This window comes from Neoarius graeffei, chromosome 25 (genome assembly GCF_027579695.1).
Source record: "Neoarius graeffei isolate fNeoGra1 chromosome 25, fNeoGra1.pri, whole genome shotgun sequence".
NCBI classification, from domain to species: domain Eukaryota; kingdom Metazoa; phylum Chordata; class Actinopteri; order Siluriformes; family Ariidae; genus Neoarius; species Neoarius graeffei.
In genome coordinates, this window is record NC_083593.1 from 47153893 (window position 1) to 47180932 (window position 27040).

General features: G+C 41.4%; 1 protein-coding gene across 2 annotated transcripts in view; it reads right to left on the reverse strand.

The window, feature by feature from the left end:
* antxr1b (ANTXR cell adhesion molecule 1b) overlaps positions 1-27040 on the reverse strand; it is a 76441-nt gene that overhangs the window by 13163 nt on the left and 36238 nt on the right. For both annotated transcript variants that reach the window (XM_060908330.1, XM_060908329.1), the window contains 6 exons: positions 17362-17431; positions 10572-10746; positions 10367-10462; positions 7985-8026; positions 2737-2835; positions 1050-1223 (listed from right to left, as the gene is read on the reverse strand). In XM_060908330.1, the coding sequence (XP_060764313.1) occupies positions 1050-1223; positions 2737-2835; positions 7985-8026; positions 10367-10462; positions 10572-10746; positions 17362-17431 (656 nt within the window). The remainder of the gene's footprint in view (positions 1-1049; positions 1224-2736; positions 2836-7984; positions 8027-10366; positions 10463-10571; positions 10747-17361; positions 17432-27040) is intronic.

Genomic DNA, 27040 nt, shown 5'->3' on the forward strand with positions numbered 1-27040 from the left:
TTGCAGATTTGATTCATTTGAGCATCCCTGAATTTGCTGTATTAATGATTCAATTTATGGATTTAATTCTTTTCATATCCATGTATTTGCTGTATGAGTGATTGTTTACGGATTTGATTCATTTGAACATCCCTGAGCTCACTGTATCACTGGCTCAATTTAGTGATTTGACTCTTTAAAAACTATTCCGTGTCCAGAATCACTCACTATATAGCAAGTTCGCCATTTTGTAGTGCTGTCTGAATGTATAGTGAGAATTATTATAGCCTATATAGTGCACTCAAAGTATCCCACAATGCACCATGAAAAGTAGTGTACAACCGATGGTCACTAACCAAGCAATAGTGATTGTGGTCGCGCTGAAAAAAAAAAAAAGTGTGTTGGGACATTCAAGTACAATTAAAATAGTAAGAGAATAGAAAATAAGCCAAAATAGAATAAGACAGATAAAATACAAGAATAAAAGTGAGAGTGCAGAGCGAGGAATTAATCAAAAGCCTCAAATTTGATTTAATAAAAGGCAACGGTGAAGAAGAAAGAAAGCATTCAGCCCTGATTTAAAAGAACTGAAAGATGCAGCAGACACAAAGTACTTTGTATTGATTGAATTTCCCACATTAATCAGTATAATATGGATTTATCACAAAAATACTATTATTCTGAAAACCCACCAGCCGACTGATCTGGCATGTTTTAACTGTGTGACAGTGATGACGTAAATAACGGCGCGGCGGAGTAGTGTCCGAAAGTGTTTTTTCATTTTACCAATGATCTCACTATAGAGTCCTCTATATAGTAATTCCCTAGATAGGGAGTAGGGAGTAGTGAACGAGTGAGTGATTTCGGACACAGGGCATATGTTTAAATGAATCAACCTTTTTGTTCGTTGTATTTGATTCATCTCAAGATTCTCACTGTAAACAGTTACAGCAGCTGAAGTATAAGGTTTACTTTTATATCGTTGCTTTATTTACTATTTCTATTATTCTGTCATTTTAGTCCTGTATGTAAAAGTGTTAATGTATGTACGTGTTTTGTTTGTTTTTTACCTTAATGGGTGTGTACCATTTGGGGGCGGAGACGGGTTTGCGCATGCCGTTATTGAGAGTGCGTGAAGGTGTAAACTCAAACTCGTACTCCACATCAGGCAACGTCACTCGAGCATTCTTTGCTTTCTCCAGTTTTGCTCCCTCTTCTGTCGATCCTTTATCACCCCACCGCACCTACACACACACACAAAAAGAATTACACATACATATACAGTAGAATTACTGTCAGTTCATGTTAGAGTTTTATGCCACTGAACTGATAACCAGCTATGTATTATTATTATTATTACACTTATCTGAATGTTACATTACTCAGGTGACAAATTTCTCAGTACTAAAATAGATTATGGTTAACATTAATGAAACCTCAAATATAAAATAACCATGATCTGATTAGGACTCAGTGGCATACTGGTGCAGTGGTTAGTACTGTTGCCTCACAGCAAGAAGGTTCTGGGTTTGAATCTTGCTGTGCCTCAAACCTTTCTGTGTAGAGTTTGCATGGTGTCCCCATGTCTGTGTGGATTTCCTCCAGGTACTTTGGTTTCCTCCCACAGTCCAAAGACATGCAGATTAGGTCAAATGGCTACTCTAATGCCGCTTTTCCACTACCAACGCGGCTGAGTCGAGCTGAGTGGGGCTGTTGGAGTTGCATTTCGACTACAACCACACTGAACCGTGCTGGCTGGAATTGGGTGGACACATTGGGTGGAGTTAGCGAAAGTGGGTGGACGTCACGTGATGTCGTTAGGCGGCGCAAACAGTGACATCAGTGACCTTTTAAGCGGTAGTCTCATGACCCGGATAGTGAACAATAAACATGGAGGACATGGAGTCGTTAGTGTTGCTGGTCTTGGTGCTGTGGCTTGTTGTCACCGACAACGCCAACAGATACTGGCAAGAGCGTATAGATGAGGCGAGGCGCATAAGGCTTCAGAAATTCTCGTAATTCTTCTTCTTCCGGGTTTACGGTGTTTACAGATCCCAGCGTGCTTGCGGGGCGTGTGTGGGCATGTGAGGACACGCCTCCTCACCAATCAGTGCACAGGGGAGTGTCTCCTCACGCCCCTAGCCCCACTCGGCTCGGTTTGGCTCGCTTCAGCCCTACTCCAAAACCGTGCGAGTTTTGGGTGCTGAGTAGGGCTGAAGCGAGCTGAGTCGTGCTGCTCTGAGGTAGTCGAAACGCGAGCCGTGTCGGGCTGAAGTGAGCTGAAGTGAGCTGAAAAAGGGTAGTGGAAAAGGGCTATAAGGTGTGAATATGAGTGTGAACGGTATGTGATTGGCTCCAGTGTCCCTGACAGATAAGTGATCTCGATAATGGATGGATGGATGGTTATGACCCAGTTTTAGCATTTGCAACATTTCTTAAAATGACCTACACTGGAGTATCGCGGTTCTCAAAGTGGAGTCCAAGGATTCCAAGGGGTCCAAGAATCATAGCTGGGACTCTGCTTTTTTTTTTCCCCTCATTTTGTAAAGTTATCGCATTATTAAACATGGATAATGAAGTCCAAAAAGAGCCAGAATATTATATTAGTTACACATCTAAATAATGAGCTTAATATTTGAATAGCTGGATTATGTTCATAAAAATCTAAACTGCACTGGTGAGCAGATTAATTAAGCAGAAAATCTGTGTTTCAGACAGAGCCGAATATCACCCACTCCCTTTCCGTCTCTTCCTCACCTCCATGCGTTTGATGCCTCCTACTCCTCTTCCTCCATAATAGGACGCGTCCACCGTCGGCCATTTTTTCTTCAGGTAGCCGTCGTCGTCTTCTTCATCCTTTAGAAAGAGAGAGGCGTCATTCAGAAGGGTAAACTTTATTTACTTGTATTGATTATGTATTACATTTTACTCTACCAGTATGATTGTTTTCAACATCACGTAACACACGGACTTAGTGATTCACTTTACTGATTTCACATTATGATTCTCACAGTGAATTAGAAATTCAGTTTTTAATTCGTTATTACACTAATACATTATGATTCACTTTTACCGTAACATCACTGATGCACATTACAGATAAAATTGTTTATAAAATTATAACAAGCGGCGGCACGGTGGTGTAGTGGTTAGCGCTGTCGCCTCACAGCAAGAAGGTCCGGGTTCGAGCCCCGTGGCCGGAGAGGGCCTTTCTGTGCGGACTTTGCATGTTCTCTCCGTGTCCGTGTGGGTTTCCTCCGGGTGCTCCGGTTTCCCCCACAGTCCAAAGACATGCAGGTTAGGTTAACTGGTGACTCTAAATTGAGCGTAGGTGTGAATGTGAGTGTGAATGGTTGTCTGTGTCTATGTGTCAGCCCTGTGATGACCTGGCGACTTGTCCAGGGTGTACCCCGCCTTTCGCCCGTAGTCAGCTGGGATAGGCTCCAGCTTGCCTGCGACCCTGTAGAACAGGATAAAGTGGCTACAGATAATGAGATGAGATTATTACAAGCACTATATTAGTGATTCATTTGACACAGACTTGATTCTTTTGAACAGTTTTATAAATCACTATATTAATGATCATCTTCAGAGATTTGATTCATTTAAACTCAGTGTTTAATGAAACTTTTCAAGTTTTGGTTCATTTGCTTTCATGCAGAAACACTGAGCAGTGTATGTTGTTATCCCCGACAGTAACCAACACTCACTGGATCATACAACCCCGATTCCAAAAAAGTTGGGACAAAGTACAAATTGTAAATAAAAACGGAATGCAATGATGTGGAAGTTTCAAAATTCCATATTTTATTCAGAATAGAACATAGATGACATATCAAATGTTTAAACTGAGAAAATGTATCATTTAAAGAGAAAAATTAGGTGATTTTAAACTTCATGACAACAACACATCTCAAAAAAGTTGGGACAAGGCCATGTTTACCACTGTGAGACATCCCCTTTTCTCTTTACAACAGTCTGTAAACGTCTGGGGACTGAGGAGACAAGTTGCTCAAGTTTAGGGATAGGAATGTTAACCCATTCTTGTCTAATGTAGGATTCTAGTTGCTCAACTGTCTTGGGTCTTTTTTGTTGTATCTTCCGTTTTATGATGCGCCAAATGTTTTCTATGGGTGAAAGATCTGGACTGCAGGCTGGCCAGTTCAGTACCCGGACCCTTCTTCTACGCAGCCATGATGCTGTAATTGATGCAGTATGTGGTTTGGCATTGTCATGTTGGAAAATGCAAGGTCTTCCCTGAAAGAGACGTCGTCTGGATGGGAGCATATGTTGCTCTAGAACCTGGATATACCTTTCAGCATTGATGGTGTCTTTCCAGATGTGTAAGCTGCCCATGCCACACGCATTAATGCAACCCCATACCATCAGAGATGCAGGCTTCTGAACTGAGCGCTGATGATAACTTGGGTCGTCCTTCTCCTCTTTAGTCCGAATGACACGGCGTCCCTGATTTCCATAAAGAACTTCAAATTTTAATTTGTCTGACCACAGAACAGTTTTCCACTTTGCCACAGTCCATTTTAAATGAGCCTTGGCCCAGAGAAGACGTCTGCGCTTCTGGATCATGTTTAGATACGGCTTCTTCTTTGAACTATAGAGTTTTAGCTGTCAACGGCGGATGGCACGGTGAATTGTGTTCACAGATAATGTTCTCTGGAAATATTCCTGAGCCCATTTTGTGATTTCCAATACAGAAGCATGCCTGTATGTGATGCAGTGCCGTCTAAGGGCCCGAAGATCACGGGCACCCAGTATGGTTTTCCGGCCTTGACCCTTACGCACAGAGATTCTTCCAGATTCTCTGAATCTTTTGATGATATTATGCACTGTAGATGATGATATGTTCAAACTCTTTGCAATTTTACACTGTCGAACTCCTTTCTGATATTGCTCCACTATTTGTCGGTGCAGAATTAGGGGGATTGGTGATCCTCTTCCCATCTTTACTTCTGAGAGCCGCTGCCACTCCAAGATGCTCTTTTTATACCCAGTCATGTTAATGACCTATTGCCAATTGACCTAATGAGTTGCAATTTGGTCCTCCAGCTGTTCCTTTTTTGTACCTTTAACTTTTCCAGCCTCTTATTGCCCCTGTCCCAACTTTTTTGAGATGTGTTGCTGTCTTGAAATTTCAAATGAGCCAATATTTGGCATGAAATTTCAAAATGTCTCACTTTCGACATTTGATATGTTGTCTATGTTCTACTGTGAATACAATATCAGTTTTTGAAATTTGTAAATTATTGCATTCCGTTTTTATTTACAATTTGTACTTTGTTCCAACTTCTTTGGAATCAGGGTTGTAATACTCCTGTGCCATATTTGTGTGCAGTCCTAATCTCAGGATGTCTCAATGGAGAGATTCAACCTTTTGATTTGAACTCATGACTCAGAAGTGTGTATTGCACGAGTGTGCACTTGCAGCTCAGGTGTCTAAAGGCTCGGTCCCACAATACCGATAACTATAAATAAATCGCTCCCCTGCAGTTTATGTGGTCAGTGCTCACACCAGACCGATAACGATACCTATAGCCCAGGCCTGGGTTTATCTGTAGCAGTGAGATTGCTTCTGGAGCCATTTTTCCAGGCCTGGACCTGATCTGATAAAACATCTGACCGATCAGGTAATTGTGTGACATTGTCTGAGCATGTATTGTTTTCCCCGGGTATCTTTGTACATCCCTGTTGCATCATGAAGTCACGGAATACGGATTCACAGAAAATAAAAAATATAACACAAAGTACGAAGCTTTTATTCACGGATATGTGATATTTTCTGTGAAATATCAATAGTAAACTAATAAACATATAAATGCAGGTAAGATATTTTAATTATGAACTTCGACAGTCTAAACATTTGTTTTAGACTTCTTAATTTTTTTTATTCCTGATGCATCATCTGTATGAAATCAGTAACTAATCTGTATTATACTGAAATGTCCGTGACCAATCCGTAAATCATTAGCATCCGTGATGCGTCCGTATTAAAATCCGTAACCATTCCGTATTTTGCATGGTTTTTTATTATATTTCCGTAGTCCATGACCAATCCATATTATATCAACCACTGGAATGTGTGCATGGGTTGTTTTGAAGTCTAAGCTGTACAGCATGACCCGGAATAACGTGCTACTACTTGGAAAAAAAACTTCCAGGACTATTCCTAAGTTGCATGCATTTATTTCCCTGAGTGGCAGGACCAAGCGATTATTATAGTTATGGTGTGACTGCTCCAGACTGGAACTAAATTCAGGCATAGTTGTAGTTATAGGTATAGTTATCGGTGTTGTGGGACCGGGCCCTAACAGCACGTGTTTTATTAGAACAACTCAACATCTGTGATTTGTACCATCTTTCCCTTTAGTCGATCTGGATCCTACAGCGGTGCTGAGTCGGTTTTGATACAATGCTTTCCTGATGCATTTTACTTGAGCTGATAAAGTCATGGAAAGTTACTTAAAATGGAAGCTTAACACATTCGACGAAAGGGAAAAGGACAGGAATGTATTAAAGCAATATTTAAAGCTTTCTGCAATAAATGTTTGGTCAAAACTGATAAGGTACATTCGATCTTTTGTGTTCTTTCACCTCTGCCTTGAGCAGTTCCTGTTTTTCAAGTGACCTTTGGCTTTGCAAGCACTATTGGTGTAACTCATCCGGATTAAGATGCTTTGGACTAATAAATCAATAAATTCCAGTCTTACGCAAGCAGTTATTTTCTCAAATATTCCTCACTCGATTTATCATCGTCATGCGGCCAAAATAATGAAACAGCAAAGAAATGTCCATATTATGATGCTGTAAATCCATTAGACTTTAGAACTGCTTTAAAACAGGGTGGGGCTTGAAAGGATATATAAATAACCAAAAAAAAACCAAAGAGAGAACATTTATACAGCCACGTTGAAAGTGAGTTCAGCTGGTAAAACTGCACAGATGAAGACGGATCGCGAGCCAGCGAGCGATCATGAAAAGGAAACCAAAAACGACAAAATCCAGTCACCAATGGTAAACCATCTGAAAATGGCATTAGATGAAGAAAGGACAAATAAATGTGCAAACTGTGGAATTTTCCAAACTGCCGTTGTCACACACTGCATTATGAGTGTGTGTGTGTTTTTGGTTTCTTCAGTTTTGCCATTTTGAGTTTTGGTGTTTACTCTGTATTTTATATGCTGATGTATAAACTATTAAACCAGGCAGCCTTCCCACAGTTTCAGAGCTCTGAGCTTTCTTTTATATGAGCTGATATTTTCTCACATGGTTTGATTTGTTTGCTTGGAATGGGCTGGAATGGTTTTTATTTTATTTCACTGACCCATATCCTGACGCACTGCTTTATATCTGAGAGGTCTTTTGGAGTTTTGCTGAGCCTCTTGGACATATCTGAGATTTGTTTTTTGGAGTTTGTCCGAAGATTTGCCTTTTTTTTTTTTCCTTTTTTCAGTTTTGCAGTGGTGTAGTGGCTAGCGCTGTCACCTCACAGCAAGAAGGTCCGGGTTCGAGTCCCATGGCCGGCGAGGGCCTTTCTGTGCAGAGTTTGCATGTTCTCCCCGTGTCCGCGTGGGTTTCCTCCGGGTGCTCCGGTTTCCCCCACAGTCCAAAGACATGCAGGTTAGGTTAACTGGTGACTCTAAATTGACCGTAGGTGTGAATGTGAGTGTGAATGGTTGTCTGTGTCTATGTGTCGGCCCTGTGATGACCTGGCGACTTGTCCAGGGTGTACCCCGCCTTTCGCCCGTAGTCAGCTGGGATAGGCTCCAGCTTGCCCGTGACCCTGTAGAACAGGATAAAGCGGCTACAGATAATGAGATGAGTTTTGCAGTTTGGTTGTTTTGCATTGTTTGTTTGTTTTTAAAGATTTATGTACATCTCTGGTGATTTCTTAGTGATTCAGATTTCAGAGTGGCTACAGTTGGTGTGTGTGTGTGTGTGTGTGTGTGTGTGTGTGTGTGTGTGTGTGTGTGTGTGTGTGGCATCTCACCGAGCTCTCCTCTATTACAGGTGGAGGTGGTTCATGGATAACCTGTTGGGACAAAAAAGTGTTTTTTTGTTTGTTTTTTGTTTTGTTTTTTTTGAAAAACCTGACCAGTATGTTTCAGCATTTGTACCTTTTCAAGTTTTTCCACACATTGTGTTTTTGTCTTCTTGCTAATTTTCTGGGATTTTCTCCCCAGTTTAGTCAATATGGCAGATTCCTGCCCACCAGACTTAGCTGTCATGTGTTAACAACCAGGGTTGGGAGCACAAAGGCTATCACATGCTTCCTCCAAGGCACCTGAAGCCAGCTGCTGCCCACCTCCATATACTCCATATCCATGATTGACTGATGTCACCGTGATTGATGGGGGGGAGGGGGGGAGAATGCATGCCACCCCTCCTTCCAATTTTAGTCTCTTGCCACAGATGTGGCTCATCCACATGGGTACCACATGGCTATAGCAACATGGGGATACAAACTCGTGCTCCAGACACTTCTGTTGTGTCACTCGGGAGCCTTCTTGCTAATTTGTATTGGTTGGTTAGTTAGTTAGTTAGTTAGTTAGTTAGTTAGTTAGTTAGTTAGTTAGTTAGTTAGTTAGTTAGTTAGTTAGTTGGCTGCTTTATGAAGACCTAGTTAGGGTAGAAAATAGTTTTAGAAACTTAGAACCATCGTTTATTAGGTTTATATTACTATAACCAGATTTTCCATAGTATCCATACAAAGTGTTGGAGTCAAGACCAACTAAACTGAGACCAAGACTTTGAGAGGTTGAGATCAAGTCAAGACCAGGACCAGACCAATGTGTGTGAAGGGGAGTGGGGGAGGGGTGACAGCCATTAACAGGAAGAACATTTTCAAATTGGCGATGAATCACATTATTGGTTGCATATGAAGCAGGAAATTTTACATTCAGTCACAGTAATGATGTTAACAAATAAATCAGACAATGCAGACGGACAGACATAAAGAGCAGAGAGACAGACAGACAGATGTAAAGAGCAGAGAGAGAGATAGACGGACATAAAGAGCAGAGAGAGAGACAGACAGACGACAGAAAGCAGAGAGAGAGAGAGAGACAGACAGACTTAAAGAGCAGAGAGACAGACAAGCTGATGGGAATAAAGAGGAGAGAGAGACAGACAGACGGACATAAAGAACAGAGACAGACGGATGGACATAAAAGAGCAGAGAGAGAGAGAGACAGACAGATGGATATAAATAGCAGAGAGGGAGACAGACAGACAGACAGACAGACAGACAGGCATAAAAAGCAGATAGAGACAGACAGATGGCCATAAAGAACAGAGACAGATGGATGGACATAAAGAGCAGACAGAGAGACAGATGGATGGACATAAAGAGCAGGCAGAGAGACAGACGGATGGAGATAAAGAGCAGAGAGAGACAGACAGATGGACATAAAGAGCAGAGAGAGAGACAGACGGATGGACAAAGCAGGCAGAGAGACAGATGGATGGACATAAAGAGCAGGCAGAGAGACAGGCAGATGGACATAAAGAGCAGGCAGAGAGACAGACGGATGGACATAAAGAGCAGAGAGAGACAGACAGATGGACATAAAAAGCAGAGAGAGACAGACATATGGACATAAAGAGCACGGAGAGAGACAGACAGATGGACATACAGCAGGCAGAGAGACAGACAGATGGACATAAAGAACAGAGACAGACGGATGGACAGAAAAAACAGGCAGAGAGACAGACGGATGGACATAAAGAGCAGGCAAAGAGACAGACAGATGGACATAAAGAGCAGGCAGAGAGACAGGCAGATGGACATAAAGAGCAGGCAGAGAGACAGACGGATGGACATAAAGAGCAGAGAGAGACAGACAGATGGACATAAAAAGCAGAGAGAGACAGACATATGGACATAAAGAGCACGGAGAGAGACAGACAGATGGACATAAAGAACAGAGACAGATGGATGGACATAAAGAACAGAGACAGATGGATGGACAGAAAAAACAGGCAGAGAGACAGACGGATGGACATAAAGAGCAGGCAAAGAGACAGACAGATGGACATAAAGAGCAGGGAGAGAGACAGACAGATGGACATAAAGAGCAGGGAGAGAGACAGACAGATGGACATAAAGAGCAGAGAGAGAGACAGACAGATGGGCATAAAGAGCAGAGAGAGAGAGAGAGACAGACAGATGAACATAAAGACCAGGCAGAGAGACAGACAGATGGACATAAAGAGCAGGCAGAGAGACAGACAGACATGGACATAAAAGAGCAGAGAGAGAGACAGACATGGACATAAAAGAGCAGAGAGAGAGAGACAGATGGACATAAAAGAGCAGAGAGAGAGACAGACAGATGGACATAAAAGAGCAGAGAGAGAGAGTTGTACTGACCACAGTGCAGCAGAGCGGCCAGAACCACCAGATCAGGCTCAGAATCACTAACAGCAGCAGGATGAGTAGAGGAATGGCTAACACTGTCACATCTATCTGCACACACACACACACGCGCACACAGTCAATTTCCACAGATAACTGCATTCATATCAGAGCCATAGATACGAGAAGTTTGTGTGTGTGTGTGTGTGTGTGTACTGACTGTGCAGACTGATGGTGGAGGAGCGTTATTGTCCAGCAGGATGCCAGTGGTGAGCTCTGCGCTCGTAGAAGTGCTGAGAGTTTGGATTGTGTTCACACAGCCGCGTGCGGTGATGCTGACTGAGCTAAAGATAAAACTGATGCCATCATTCAGACTGACGGAGAGAGAAGCAGATCTACAGGGAGAGAAGGAGAAAAGAAAAACGGCCATTAAACTAATACTCCGCAATCAAATCATACATAAAGTAATACTTGTTCTACATTTTCATCAACTAAGAAAAATACAGTATGTTTACTGCAAATGGAAGTCTCAGGGCAGGTGTTCAATTCTGTCAATAAATGTTTTAAAAATTTCTTACAATAAATGACTTTTCCTTCCTTTTGAATATAGTCCCATCTCTGAAAGTAACAAATTATACTGACAGCTTCATTTACAAATACTGTTGGCTAAAAAAAGAAAACTTCTACGCATGCTAACACAGTGCTGTTGAATTCTTGATTCTGATTGGTCAGAAAGTTTTGATCATTATAGCAGCAGCTGCAAGACCAATCGCAAGTTTATATTAATGCGCTCATTCTAATACGTTATTGTTTCTATACCAACAACATACTGTAAACAGGGACTTGTATGGAAGATGCTCTATATACACTCACTGGCCAGTTTATTAGGTACAGCCATCCACCTGCTGTTTGATGCAGTTCCCTAATCAGCCGATCCCTTGACAGCAGCACAATGCATCAAACCATGCAGATACAAATCAAGAGCTTCAGTTAATGTTCACTTCAAACATCTCATCTCATTATCTCTAGCCGCTTTATCCTGTTCTACAGGGTCGCAGGCAAGCTGGAGCCTATCCCAGCTGACTACGGGCGAAAGGCGGGGTACACCCTGGACAAGTCGCCAGGTCATCACAGGGCTGACACATAGACACAGACAACCATTCACACTCACATTCACACCTACGGTCAATTTAGAGTCACCAGTTAACCTAACCTGCATGTCTTTGGACTGTGGGGGAAATCGGAGCACCCGGAGGAAACCCACGCGGACACGGGGAGAACATGCAAACTCCACACAGAAAGGCCCTCGCCGGCCACGGGGCTCGAACCCGGACCTTCTTGCTGTGAGGCGACAGCGCTAACCACTACACCACCGTGCCGCCACTTCAAACATCAGAATGGGAAAAATTTGGATCTCAAAGTGTGACTTTCACTGTGGCATGGGTGTTGGTTTGAGTATTTCAGAAATTGCTGATCTCCTGGGGTTTTCACACACAACAGTCTCTAGAGTTTACACAGAATGGTGTGAAAAAAAAACATTGAGTGAGCGACAGTTTTGTGGGTGGAAACAAACACCTTGTTGATAAGAGAGGTCAGAGGAAAACGGACAGATTGGTTCGAGCTGCCAGGAAAAATATAGCAACTCTTTACAACCGTGGTGAGCTGAAAAGCATCTCAGCATCTCATCTCATTATCACTAGCCGCTTTATCCTTCTACAGGGTCGCAGGCAAGCTGGAGCCTATCCCAGCTGACTACGGGCGAAAGGCGGGGTACACCCTGGACAAGTCGCCAGGTCATCACAGGGCTGACACATAGACACAGACAACCATTCACACTCACATTCACACCTACGCTCAATTTAGAGTCACCAGTTAACCTAACCTGCATGTCTTTGGACTGTGGGGGAAACCGGAGCACCCGGAGGAAACCCACGCAGACACGGGGAGAACATGCAAACTCCACACAGAAAGGCCCTCGCCGGCCCCGGGGCTCGAACCCAGGACCTTCTTGCTGTGAGGCGACAGCGCTAACCACTACACCACTGTGCCGCCCTGCATCTCAGCATGCAACAGAAAACCACATTGGGTTCCAATCCTGCAGCCAAGAACAGGAATCTTAGAATCAAGAACAAGTTCCTATTAAAGTGGCCAGTGAGTGTATAGGGACTGTTTAAAAGAAGTGACAGAGGAGGATGTGGTTTCTTGTGAAACATGACATGTTTTTGCGTCATTAACATTAAGATGGAATAAAAAAGAGGCGGTTGAGTTCATACCATTGATTACAGGAACTAATAATTTGTTTTACCGACGTTCCACTGCATTTAATGTAAAGATAAACGGATAAAAACTATGAGCCGTCGGTTCTTTAATAAATACAGTGTGTTACTGTAATTATTGTTGATATAGTATATCATGAATAGGGATGTCCCGATCAGGTTTTTTTGCCCTCCGATCCGATACCGATCATTTGATTTTGAGTATCTGCCGATACCGAGTCCCGATCCGATACTTCTTATAATCCATAAAAAATAATAAAGACGAGGAAAGAAACGGATCCAGGATGTTCCTCATTTTTTTTTATTTAACACCTTATTTTAACATCCAACAACTCCGTTAGCAAACAGAGCACTTAAGTGAGGTAGTTTGAACAATAAATCACAAATTAAAAACATAACCTTAAAATACCTGGCAGGAATGTAAACAAATTTAAAAAAAAAAACTGCCACAGTGCCAGTAATTTGCTTTTAAGAACGCATCTCACAGTGGTATACAGTAATTTCAATTAAGGAAATGAACGTTTTTCTTGATGAAAACAAGCATTTCTACCCTTTCAGGTTTGAGCCTGTTTTTGTCATCCAACACGTTTGCAACAGCACTAAAAACTCGCTGTATTGTGTCGGGTGTTTGTTTTTCAGGTGCCGTATCAGGTTTGTTGTATTAAATGCGGCCCTTTCCTGTCCACCCCTTGAAATTCCAGCTTTACATATTTCACAGTTTGCTATGGCAATGTTGTCATCAACTTTGAAATACTGCCACACCGCAGACATGCTTTGCTTTCCGCTTCGAACTGCTTCCGTGTTCAACTTTGCCGGCAACGGGCAGCAAATAACCAATAGCGTCTCTGCTACAAAGTGATGTCATGCCGCACGTGTTGATGTTGCTGTGTTGAGACAAGAGGTCTGGTCTCACTCTGTGCCAACGCATAGCTATTGATGTGTTAAAAATGAGAATATATTATATAGATATATATCCGATCCCTGATCGGGAGGTAATGCCCGATTCCGATCGAGTCTGAAACCACGTGATCGGGCCCGATTTCCGATCACGTGATCGGATCGGGACATCCCTAATCATGAAGAAAACTTTTTAAGAAAATAATTCATTTCATTGTGATAACAGTAACTTTGTGTCGTGTCAGGGTCACATCCCACCATCACGCCGTTGATTATTGGCTCTTCCGGCCGACAGGCAATGAGTTTATGCTGTCATGTGTCGTCCACATTTCAGGAAAATCGCTTCTTCTCTATCAATTCTTCGCCGATTTTTATTCTTTTTGGCAGGAAGGTCGGTCTGCCTGGGGTGCATATGGCTTCTACGCAAATTTGCATAATTGCAATTAATAATCAAGATATGGAGGAATTAATCGATCCCTAACGAACAGTTTCCACACAAATCGCTTCTTCTCCCTCAATTCTTCCCTGATTTTGATTCTTTCTGGCATGAAGGTAGAGGTACCTAGGGTGCATATAACTTCTACCCAGATTTTTTGGTCTTTTGTCTTAAGGCCTCTCCTTACCTGGTTTAATCCAGACATGACCACTTCATGGCACACTTTAGAAAGTGCTAAGACAGAGCCATGGCCATTACATGATGTTCTCTTCTCTAATATCTCAAATAAGCAATGTCAGCTTCGATTTGGGCCTATTATCTCTTATCAAAATCTGGCGGGTAGTGGAAAAGTTTTCCCGCATAGACTGTAATTGGCACTCACATTCCCCTGTATTCAACAATAAGTCACTCTTGATTGGTGGGAGCCCTGTAACCGCACCACAGTGGGAACAACAAGGGGTTCACTATTTAAAAGACATTTTCAGTGACTCTGGTCTGTTACCTTTTTCTGACTTACAAAATGCATTCAGTTTGCCACGTTCTTCCTTTTTTTTCTATTTACAACTAAGATCCGTGCTCAAAGCACATGGTGTTCCCTGGCAAAGTCCTTTGCCTACTCACCCTATGAGGAAACTGTTCACTAGCCAGTCATCAACAAAAGGTATGGTATCCAGGCTTTATCACTTCCTGATTATACCCAAACATACTAGCCTCCCAATAGAGATCTTGCAGTCACGTGACCGGAAAGTACACAACCGCCATCGTGTCGGTCAAAAACACCGCTGAATACTGCTGTACTCGTGTACAGAATGGATCAATTTCAACCGACGGACTACACGGCTCATTTTTCTAATGAACAGATAACTAGATACATGTCTAAAATAAACGATCTACAGATTTGTGACCCTTATGGCTTACCGGACGGAGTTTTCACGACCGGATTTTGAACTGCCAGCGGAATACCCGGACGTGTATGATTACCTCATCAACTTTCCCTCGCTGTTCAGTGGTGAAGCACTGCGTGCTTATAAATCTCTGGACAGTTTTCTTTACAGAAATTCAGGATTTGTCAGCGACTCAGATGTGGCATCTTGTAAACAAGAAAATGATCCTCACTGGATGGGTAAGTCACTTAAGTATTGAGTATAGCACTGACCAGCCGATTATAGAATAGAATAAGGTAATTCCAAATCGTCCGTGTTGTTTACATGGATCTGGCGTTGGAGAGGTAGAGGCTTGGCAGTGGAGATTTGAGTGGCTGTTTTCTGAGCTTAGTCAACAGGCCGACTCTGCCTGCAGCCTCGCTTTTGCTTCGGCTCCCGGCGCCGCCTCCTTCGCTTTGCTTCCGATAACAATCCACGGAGACCCCGCTGGTCTCGCAATCTGGTCTCGTCCAGAATGTTTTTTTTTTTTTTCTCGTCCGGAATGTTGTGCATGCGATGGAAATCGCTACAAACCGTCATTTTCTGCTGGAAACCAATGTCCAGTAAGTCCATACGGTTGTAGTGGATATTGAAGTCCGGTACAGACGAACAACACGCAAAAATACAAAAAACATAAAAAACGTGCACAGGTAGGGAGAGCTTGTAGCCACAGCCGTTGTAGTAGAATTGTATATAGTAGGGTTTTCCAGAAGAAAAGGTAGAAGTAAAAGCAGAAGTAGAACCAGAAGTAGAAGGCGGAATATGGCGTTTGACCGACACGATGGCATCTGTCACAATCTGGATCGGCTGTGACGTCACATGCAAGATCTCTATAGAGAGGATCTGGATGCGTGACTGCCCTGACTTAAGCAAAGAGTTTGATTGGTATGACGTTTGGTCCAGCATCTCAGAGGTGTCACGCAATCCTGATCACCAACACATTCATTATAACTTTATCCATAGAACCTATCTGACCCCTATTAGAATGCACCACATGAAAATAATCAATAGTCCTTTATGTACTTTTTGCCCAACACAATCTCACGGCACCTTTCTCCACATGTTCTGGGACTGTGGCCCTGTTTTTCAGTTTTGGAGTGATGTTCCGTCCTGTCTGTCTCGGTTGTTCAATGTCAGTGTGCCTGATTCACACGGGTGTTTTGATCCTGAATGACCTATCTTCTCTGTGTGTAACTGGAGTAACTCAGCGGGCAATCTATGCGGGGCTTACTGCTGCCAAAAAGATGGTAGCGACGCGGTGGAAACCCCCCCACGACCTCTCGATGCGGCACTGGAGCCTCACGTTTCTGGACGTTGTATACATGGAACTCTCCACAGCTAGAGTCAATGGAGCTTCAGAAAAGACATTGGACTATTGGCTCAACTTGGCTGACTCTATCAAGGACTTGATGGGACACTAGAGCCCCCTCTTTTTTTTTGTCTTTTTGTCTCTTTCTTGCCTTTTCTGTTGTTGTGTGTCTGCATGTTTGTCGAGTTGTGTCTCCCCTACCCTCCCTCTTTCTCCCGTTTTGTGTGATTTGTAATTTTGTTATAATAATAATAATAATAATAATAAAAAAATTTGATAAAAAAAAAAGGCGGCACGGTGGTGTAGTGGTTAGCGCTGTCGCCTCACAGCAAGAAGGTCCTGGGTTCGAGCCCCGGGGCCGGCGAGGGCCTTTCTGTGTGGAGTTTGCATGTTGTCCGGGTGCTCCGGTTTCCCCCACAGTCCAAAGACATGCAGGTTAGGTTAACTGGTGACTCTAAATTGACCGTAGGTGTGAATGTGAGTGTGAATGGTTGTCTGTGTCTATGTGTCAGCCCTGTGATGACCTGGCGACTTGTCCAGGGTGTACCCCGCCTTTCGCCCGTAGTCAGCTGGGATAGGCTCCAGCTTGCCTGCGACCCTGTAGAACAGGATAAAGCGGCTAGAGATGATGAGATGAGATGATCAAAAAAAAAAAAAACTTCTACCCAGATTTGCTTAATTACAATTATTAATGAAGTTATGGATTAATTAAGCCTTAATGAGCAGTTCAACAAAAATGGCTTCTTCTCAATCAAGTCAATTCCTCGCCATTTTGGATTCTTTCTGGCAAATAGGTCGGTATTCCTAGGGTGGATATCGCTTCTATATATAGCTTGTAACATTTATTGCGCAAGTTGGCCCACTTTAGATCGTTCCTTTTGGACTAGACGGGGTCGGAGTGAGCTACGCCGTCATTGATGGTCTCGTTTTACGACAACAGCAACCCTGACTTATTTATTCCTTCCTTAGTAATTGCCGTTTGACTTTAATTACATTTATGTGACCTGAAAAAGAGTTCAACTGGTAAACATGTTTCCAAAAACAGAGTCGTAAGCAAAATTATTCGTCCAAAGTACCTGGCTTGGTTGTGTTTCTTTCCACCAAGGTTTGATTTATTACATTTAAAAAAAAAAAAAAGACTTGCAGGAGTCTTAAGAAGGGACACTTACGTTTCCTCCTCCATGAGCACAGGAGCTGGACAAAGCAAGTACGTGTCCTCCACAGCCAGAGGCCTCTTCACTAGAGAGAGAGAGAGAGAGAGACAGAGGTTATTTATATTGAGTACTGTAAAAGCACACTTCCGCCCACTCTGTCTGAAGTGAATCACAAAACAGACCTGATGGAGCTTAAAAAAGCAGTTTGGCTCAAATGAACCATCCAGATTCACCTTTACTCCAAATGTAGTCAGCCAAGCCACAGTAGCTGATGTTTGCTTATTTAAATTTGCTCTAAAGCTACAAGACTAATAGCTAACAATTAATAAACACGAATCATTTTCCAAATTGCCAAATTGTTGCATGCCTAATTGTTAGCTACATTACTCTTATAGATCCAGGACAAAACCAGAGAAGTAAACTTCAGAAAGGGGAAAATGAAGAGCAAAAAATATTCGGAAAAATTTTTCACACTTAAGCATTCCACAAGCAATAGAACACACACACACACACACACACACACACACACACACACACACACAGAAAGTCCTACATTCCTTTCTGTAATACGATGGTGTTTAAGTGCATTAGCAGCTGGATGGGTGGAGGAAAGCCAAATTCAGGAGATTAGTGGCTTTTTGAACACTGCACTCCTTCCCCGTTCACCTCCAAAACAAATCGAACATTTTCTCTTATTTCTCAGAGCAAAAAATCCCATCCAGACATTTTATACCTTAATTTATAACCAGCACACAGGAATCCCTAACCTGTAATTTCGTGGTTTGGTTACAAAGATGTGAAAAGATGTCCTGTGTGGAATTGCGGAGTGCAAAAAATGGCATCTTCCTTCATAAATTCGATACGCTTTCCTTTTCCGTTTTCTTTTTCCTCTCCCTTTTTGTTGGCATCGAACACCAGGCGTCTTTTATTTGCAGCTGAATCGACATAATGGGTCTGAGAGTTTGAGCGCACATCCGAGAGCTGCATTTATTCTGCCGTGTTTGTCTCCATTAAGATTTCATCATTCATCACTTATAAACTGTGTGTCTCTGATTAGGCCTGAGCAGCAAGGCCAACATCATGATCAGAGATTGTTTTCAGAATCGAGCATTTTGATCACAATTAAATAACAATTTTTATGAGAATGCGATCTTGGCAGGACAAAAGTGGGCATGTCTCAAGCTTTAGGCTGTTCTTTAATTGGTAAATCGATCAATTTTAACACTAATTTTTAAAACTGTTATTCCAGAGAAGTTAGACCAACCCAAGAGATAAAGCTGTGATGTTTGAGTTGGACTAGAAGTGTGCTGATGTTGAGAGTTGGCTAGAAATAACATTATTTACCAGTTACTGGAGCATGATGGTCCTCAGTGTTGATTCAGAGGAAATAACCACTGCAAATGACATAGTTATAAATGCTACAGTCCAACCTACATATAAATTCCACTTCCTGCCTTGCTGGCCACAACTACAGAGAGATTTTTAGAGAAGAAACATTAAGTATCATTGCAATTTTCCTGACCCAAGTCTTTAGTAGCTTGCTAGTTAGGTCTTTTTTGCTAGCTGATCACATTCCACAATTAAACACCTACTTTTTTGTCACATTGTGGAGTGAATGCATATATATATATTGCTCAGCATAAATGAGTCCACCCCCTTTTTGAAAAGTAACACTTTAAACAATATCTCAATGAACACAAACAATTTCCAAAATGTTGACAAGACAAAGTTTAATATAACATCTGTTTAACTTATAACGTGAAAGTAAGGTTAATAATATAACTTAGATTACACATTTTTCAGTTTTACTCAAGTTAGGGTGGTGCAAAAATGAGTACACCCCACAACAAAAACTACTACATCTAGTACTTTGTATGGCCTCCATGATTTTTAATGACAGCACCAAGTCTTCTAGGCATGGAATGAACAAGTTGGAGACATTTTGCAACATCAATCTTTTTCCATTCTTCAACAATGACCTCTTTAAGTGACTGGATGCTGGATGGAGAGTGATGCTCAACCTGTCTCTTCAGAATTCCCCGTAGGTGTTCGATTGGGTTCAGATCAGGAGACGTACTTGGCTACTGAATCACTTTCATCCTGTTCTTCTTCAGAAATCCAACAGTGGCCTTAGATGTGTGTTTAGGATCATTGTCATGTTGGAAAAGTGTACGATGACCAAGGGCACGGAGTGATGGTAGCATCTTCTCTTTCAGTATAGAGCAATACATCTGTGAATTCATGATGCCATCACTGAAATGCAGCTCCCCGACACCAGCAGCACTCATGCAGCCCCACATAAGGACACTGCCACCACCATGTTTCACTGTAGGCACCATGCATTTTTCTTTGTATTCCTCACCTTTGCGATGCCATACAGTTTTGAAGCCATCAGTTACAAAAACATTTATCTTGGTCTCATCACTCCAGAGTATAGAGTCCCAGTAGTCTTCATCTTTGTCAGCATGGGCCCTGGCAAACTCTAGGCGGGCTTTTTTGTGCCTGGGCTTAGGAGAGGCTTCTTTCGTGGATGGCATCCATGCATGCCATTCCTCTGCAGTGTACGCCGTATTGTGTCATGGGAAATAGTCACCCCAGTTTGGCTTTCTACTTCTTTAGATAACTGCAGTGAACTTGCATGCCGATTTTCTTCAACCCTTCTCATCAGAAGACGCTCCTGTCGAGGTGTAACTTTCGTGGACGACCTGGACGTCTCTGTGAGATGGTTGCAGTTCCATCGTTCTTAAATTTTTGTACCACTTTTGCTACAGTATTCTGACTGATAAGTAAAGCTTTGCTGATCTTCTTGTAGCCTTCACCTTTGTGGTGTAAAGAAATTATTTTCTTTGGGGAATTCTGAAGAGACAAGTTGAGCATCACTCTCCATCCAGCATCCAGTCACTAAAAGAGGTCATTGCTGAAGAATGGAAAAAAGATTGATGTTGCAAAATGTCGCCAACTTGTTCATTCCATGCCTAGAAGACTTGGTGCTGTCATTAAAAATCATGGAGGCCATACAAAGTACTAGATGTAGTAGTTTTTGTTGTGGGGTGTACTCAGTTTTGCACCAGCCTAATTTGAGTAAAACTGAAATAATGTGTAATTAATCTAAGTTATATTATTAACCTTACTTTCCCGTTATAAGTTAAACAGATGTTATATTAAACTTTGTCTTTTCAACATTTTGGAAATTGTTTGTGTTCATTGAGATATTGTTTAAAATGTTACTTTTCAAAGGGGGTGCACTCATTTACGCTGAGCACTGTGTGTATGTGTGTGTGTATATATATATATATATATATATATATATATATATATATATATATATATATATATATATATATATATATAAAGAAAGAGAGAGAGAGAAAGAACCAGTCAAAAGTTTGGACATGACTTCTAATTCAATGTTTTTTTCTTTATTTTTATTAATTAAAAGTCCCTTCATGTCTTAAAGTAATGATGAATGTTGTTTCTCTTTACTTAGCTCAGTGGCGCTTGACATAATTCACAGTTATTCCACAAAATCGAGTTGTACGGTACATGAGCTGATAGCCAATGAGGTTAGTCGGCTATAAGCCATGTACGACGAGATTGAGTGGAATTATTTTATTCTATCCACATTCACTGGATTTTGAAAGACAGAGCATTTCTATTTTTATCTTTTAAAAATTCGATCAATAAAGACTATACAAAACATCCAACAAAATCATTTTCGCTCAGAATGTAAACAAATCAGTGAAATGACAGGAGCAATTTGTGAAAAATGCTATAATAATAATTCTTGAAAAATAAAAAAAAATATGTTCTTACCGTCAAATACTTTTATTCCATATTTTGTTGCTTTTTTGTATTTTTGAGGGGTTTTGTTTTCGAGTAGAGTTTTTATTTCGTCCTCAGTTGTTTCAGCAACACACTCCACCACTTTGTTTTTCTCTACTCATGGTATATGAGCTGATATCCTAGTAGTAGAGTCGCCAATCAGAGCGCGTGATTGTGAATGTGGATAGAATAACATGGATTACTACAGTTGTGGAATAGAGCTATTTAGTGTATTTTTATTATTTACTATTTGATCTCAAACACATTAAAAAGGCAAGAAACTCGTCCACTAATTAACTTTTGATGAGGCACAGCTGTTAATTGAAAAGGATTCCAGTTGACCAATAAAGCTGGTTAAGATAATGCCAATAGTGTGCAAAGTGTCATCAAGGTAATCACTGGCTACGCTGAAGAATCTAAAATGGGAAACACTTTTTTTGTTTACCACATAATTCCATATACATTCCAGATGTTATTTCATAGTTTTGATGTCTTCAGTATCATTCGACAATGTAGAAAATACAAAATACAGAAAAAACTCTGAGTACGGGTGTACAAACATTTTACTGGTACTGTACATAGATTTGACGTGTTGTTTATTCTGAGATGCTTTTCTGCTCACCACGGATGTAAAGAGCGGTTATTTGTGTTCCCATACCCTTTCTGTCAGTTCAAACCAGGCTGGTCTTCTTCCTTTGACCTCTCTCTCATGAACCAGGTGGTTCTGCCCATATAGCTCCCACTCACTGGATGTTTTTTCTCCCCCACACCATTCTGTGTAAACCCTAGAGACTGTTGTGTGAGATAATCTCAGGAGATCAGAGGTTTCTGAAATACTCAAACCAGCCCATCTGGTACCACGGTCAGAGTCAGTGAGTCGCGATCACAGTTACACGATTGGCTGATTGGATAAGTTCATGAATGAGTAGGTGTATAGATGCAGGTTTAGATGTTTTGATGTCTTCTATATTGTTCTACAATGTAGAACATAGTCAAAATACAGAAAACTGATGAATAAGTAGGTGTGTCCAAACGTTTGACACGCACATTTTGAAAGCCTAGTCCACATGCTAATGGATTTCCTGGATCTTACACCCAGCCTAGACCTGGGACAAATTCCCTGCTTGTCCTCCTGTGTGTCACCATTTGCTCCGTTGCATCACAGCTCCCATGACGACAAACACCATGTTTGTTTTGGTTTCTGTTATAGTCCTGTCTCCTCCCTGTCCTGTCATTGGTTTTTTACCTGGTTATATTCACCTGTATTGGGTTAATTCTTGAGTAGTCATTGTTTGTAGCAAAGTCGTATTATGTGTTTAGTTACTTTGTCATTTTCCAAGTTCTGTGTTTTTTATGTTTCATTGTACTTCCTGGTTTTGACCCTGGCAGGTCTCCCTTATTTATGATTATTGGTTGTCCTGTATTAAACTTACATGCCTGTACAGGGCTTGGCATTAATGGTAGTCCGACTGTCCGGGACAACCAAATGTTTGGTCCTGACAAGTAAAATCGGCATCTGCTTGTCCAATGGGACGAGTTAAATATTTGTTGAAAATCACCATTTTTATAGAAATTATTCGAGAGTTACATCAATAAAGTTCCAACAAAACTATTTCAATCCCCTCAGTGATCCGGCCGTGTTATCTCATCTCATCTCATTATCTCTAGCCGCTTTATCCTGTTCTACAGGGTCGCAGGCAAGCTGGAGCCTATCCCAGCTGACTACGGGCAACAGGCGGGGTACACCCTGGACAAGTCGCCAGGTCATCACAGGGCTGACACATAGACACAGACCACCATTCACATTCACACCTACGGTCAATTTAGAGTCACCAGTTAACCTAACCTGCATGTCTTTGGACTGTGGGGGAAACTGGAGCACCCGGAGGAAACCCACGTGGACACGGGGAGAACATGCAAACTCTGCACAGAAAGGCCCTCACTGGCCACGGGGCTCGAACCCGGACCTTCTTGCTGTGAGGCGACAGCGCTAACCACTGCACGGCCATGTTACTGTTTACAAAATTCCAGGGAAGCCAAGTCCAGCAAGTGCGTGTGTAAAAATAACCACGTCGTAATATCTAATTATAGATTATTAGACTTCATCAAAATCGGAGAAATGGCGATCAAATACCTCAATAAAATAAATATCTGTGGTGAATCGTCATTTCATTCGGACATTCGTTGTGTTTTTTCCATTGTATGGTTCACATTAACCACCACAAATGTTGCAAAATATTTTGTGGGAATTTTACGACCATGCCGAACTCACTTACGGTTTGTTTTCGTTCACAACATGATTCTGTCCCCCTTATCATATCCAAACTGTTTTCTTTCAATTTCATTTCTTTAAATTAATTTATACTTCAAGTTTTACTGGATTAATCAAGATGTCACTTTATTTCCTCCAGAAGCTTTGAATTTGGGTGAGTCTAACTCTTAAAACTGTAGATCAGGTTATGGGTTATACAACCTCAATTCCAAAAAAGTTGGGACGCTGTGTAAACTGTAAATAAAAACAGAATGTGATAATTTGCAAATCATGGAAACCCTGTATTTCATTGAAAATAGTACAAAGACAACATATCAAATGTTGAAACTGAGAAATGTTATTCTTTTTTGAAAAATATATGCTCATTTTGAATTTGATGTCAGCAATACGTCTCAGAAAAGTTGGGATAGGGGCATGTTTACCACTGTGTTGCATCACCTCTACTTTTAACAACACTCTGTACACGTTTGGGAACTGAGGAGACCAATTGCTGTAGTTTTGAAAGAGAAATGTTGTCCCATTCTTGCCTGATAGACAATTTCAGTTGCTCGACAGTTCGGGGTCTCCTTTGTCATATTTTGTGCTTCATAATGCGCCAAATGTTTTAAATGGGAGACAGATCTGGACTGCAGGCAGGCCAGTTTAGCATCTGGACTCTTTTACTACAGCGTTATGCAGTTTTAATATGTGCAGAAAGTGGTTTGGCATTGCCTTACTGAAAGAAGGAAGGCCTTCCCTGAAAAAGATTTTGTCTGGATGGCAGCATATTGCTCTGAAACATGTTTATATCATTCAGCATTAATGATGCCTTCCCAGATGTAAAAGCTACCCATGTCATGTGCACTAATGTACCCTCATACCATCACAGATGCTGGCTTTTGAACTGGGTGCTGATAACAAGTCGGATGGTCCCTCTCCTCTTTAGCCTGGAGGAAGTGATGTCCATGATTTCTAAAAAGAATTTCTACTTTTGATTCATCAAACGGGCGGCATGGTGGTGTAGTAGTTAGCGCTGTCGCCTCACAGCAAGAAGGTCCGGGTTCGAGCCCCGTGGCCGGCGAGGGCCTTTCTGTGCGGAGTTTGCATGTTCTCCCCGTGTCCGCGTGGGTTTCCTCCGGGTGCTCCGGTTTCCCCCACAGTCCAAAGACATGCAGGTTAGGTTAACTGGTGACTCTAAATTGAGCGTAGGTGTGAATGTGAGTGTGAATGGTTGTCTGTGTCTATGTGTCAGCCCTGTGATGACCTGGCGACTTGTCCAGGGCGTACCCCACCTTTCGCCCGTAGTCAGCTGGGATAGGCTCCAGCTTGCCTGCGACCCTGTAGAACAGGATAAAGCGGCTAGAGATAATGAGATGAGATGAGATGAGATGAGATTCATCAAACCTCAGGACAATTTTCCACTCTCCCTCAGTCCATCGTAAAAGAGCTCAGGCCCAGAGAAGGTGGCGGTGTTTCTGGATATTGTTTATATCTGGTTTTAACTTGCATTTGTGGATGCAGTAATGAACTGCTTTCACAGACTATGGTTTTCTGAAGTGCTCCTGAGCCCATACAGTGATTTCCACTACAGACATGTGTCTGCTTTTAATTCAGTGTCGCCTGAGAGCTTGAAGACCACAAGCATCTAATGCCAGTTTTCAGCCTTGTCTCTTGCATACAGAGATTTCTCCAGATTCTCTGAATCTTTTAATGATATTATGGACCATAGATGTGATCCCCAAATTCTTTGCAATTTTACACTGAGGAACATTATTCTTAAATTATTGCACTGTTTGCCCACGCGGTCTTTCACAGAGCGGTGAACCCCTCCCCATCTTTACTTCTGAGAGATTCCGCCTCTCTGGGATGCTCTCTTTATACCCAATCATGTTACTGACCTGTGCCAATGAATCAAATTAGTTTTTTTTTTTTTTAGCATTACACAACTTTTCAGTCTTTTGTTGCCCCTGTCCCAACTTTTCTGAAACATGTTACGGACATCAAATTCAAAATGAGCATATATTTTTAAAAAAACAATAAAATTTCTCAGTTTCAACATTTGATATGTTGTCTTTGTACTATTTTCAATGAAATATAGGGTTTCCATGATTTTCAAATCTTCACATTCTGTTTTTATTTACGTTTTACACAGTGTCCCAACTTTTTTGGAATTGGGGTTGGAAAAAGCACATCATAATGGGGCTTTGAATAGTTAATTCGCGCTAGCAGCGGTAGCACAAATTGTTACTCTCACTCAGGATATTTCTACTTCATTATTCTTATAATTATTATCCTAATGTTTTTAGGACGCCCTCAGCTTTCAACCAATCATCACCAAACTTCCTATGAAGAATACCTCTGGGCTGAATTCAGTTGCTATGACTTTTGGTGCTGATCTGGATCACCGAACTGGAATGATCCATGAAAAACAGGGCTTTTTCTCCTCACTAAGTGTCATTCTCTATCTCTTACCGTTCTGGCTCTATAGGGTACGGTGACCAGACGTCTGGGTTTGTTAGAGCTAGTGCAAATCACTGTATCTATCTAGTTTTTGTTTATTGTTACAGTTAAAGTTTGAGTTTTATTGAAAAATTATAAATCATTAAAGCATAAATGATTATCATAGCTAGACCTGCTTTTTGATGAACTCTGTTAGAGAACTGAAGGCAAATTTTTTTTTATTATCAAAATTCTATTTCTCATTTTATTAAATATAGGAATGCATTTTTGATCGCCATTTTGTCACTGCTATAGCAAGTTATGAGTGTTTGAAATATGCTCTGTAATATATCAGTCCATATGTCAAAGCAATGGCCGTAAATGAGATCTGTTGAGACCTGTGCGAGACATCGTAGGACGGAAGTAAAACGTACAGCAGAAATCAAAGTGACCAACATCTGCCAACGCTGTCAAAAGACGCGCGTGCCCTCTTTCGAATGCTGATGTAATCAAACCGGAAGGAAGTTTTGTTTGTTTTGATAGCAATCAGGAAAGTTTGAAAAAAGTAGGCAGTAATCGTCATTTAAACTCGTTTTTGTGCAATATTTCGTTTGGAAAACAGTTTTCAAAATGGCGGCACTGACACCTGGCTGACATTTCACGTTTTGAAGTCTCGCACAAGTCTTGTGAAGATCGTGCGGATAAGCGACGCCTGCCGTGGACCAAATGAACTAAATTCAACATGGTTATAAACCAAATAGGCCGATAAGTATAATATTTAATTTAAATTAGTTGCCAATACGAGTTACGATATAAGGTTACTAAAAGTGAAAACGTAATTGAATAATACGTTAATTAAGAAATAAAGCAAATTTAAAAATGACTTCAGTTCTCCTTTAATCACTTTCCTTTCATTGAACTAGTAAATACATTGTAATTAAAAGGTTACGGTCAAGACAAGTGAAAAATCCTGCTGCTTGTCCGACTGGATATGTGGATTAAAAAGTTAATGTTAAGCCCTGCTATGTTCTGACTCTTAATATGGACTCTGATAACAGTTCTTCATATATTACCTTGTGGTTAATCTTCAGTGCTGGATTTTCAGCTGAATTTTAACTGCATTTATAGTAACATAAGGTTTCGTAGCCTGTACATTATCACCATTATTAGTTCCTTTATTGG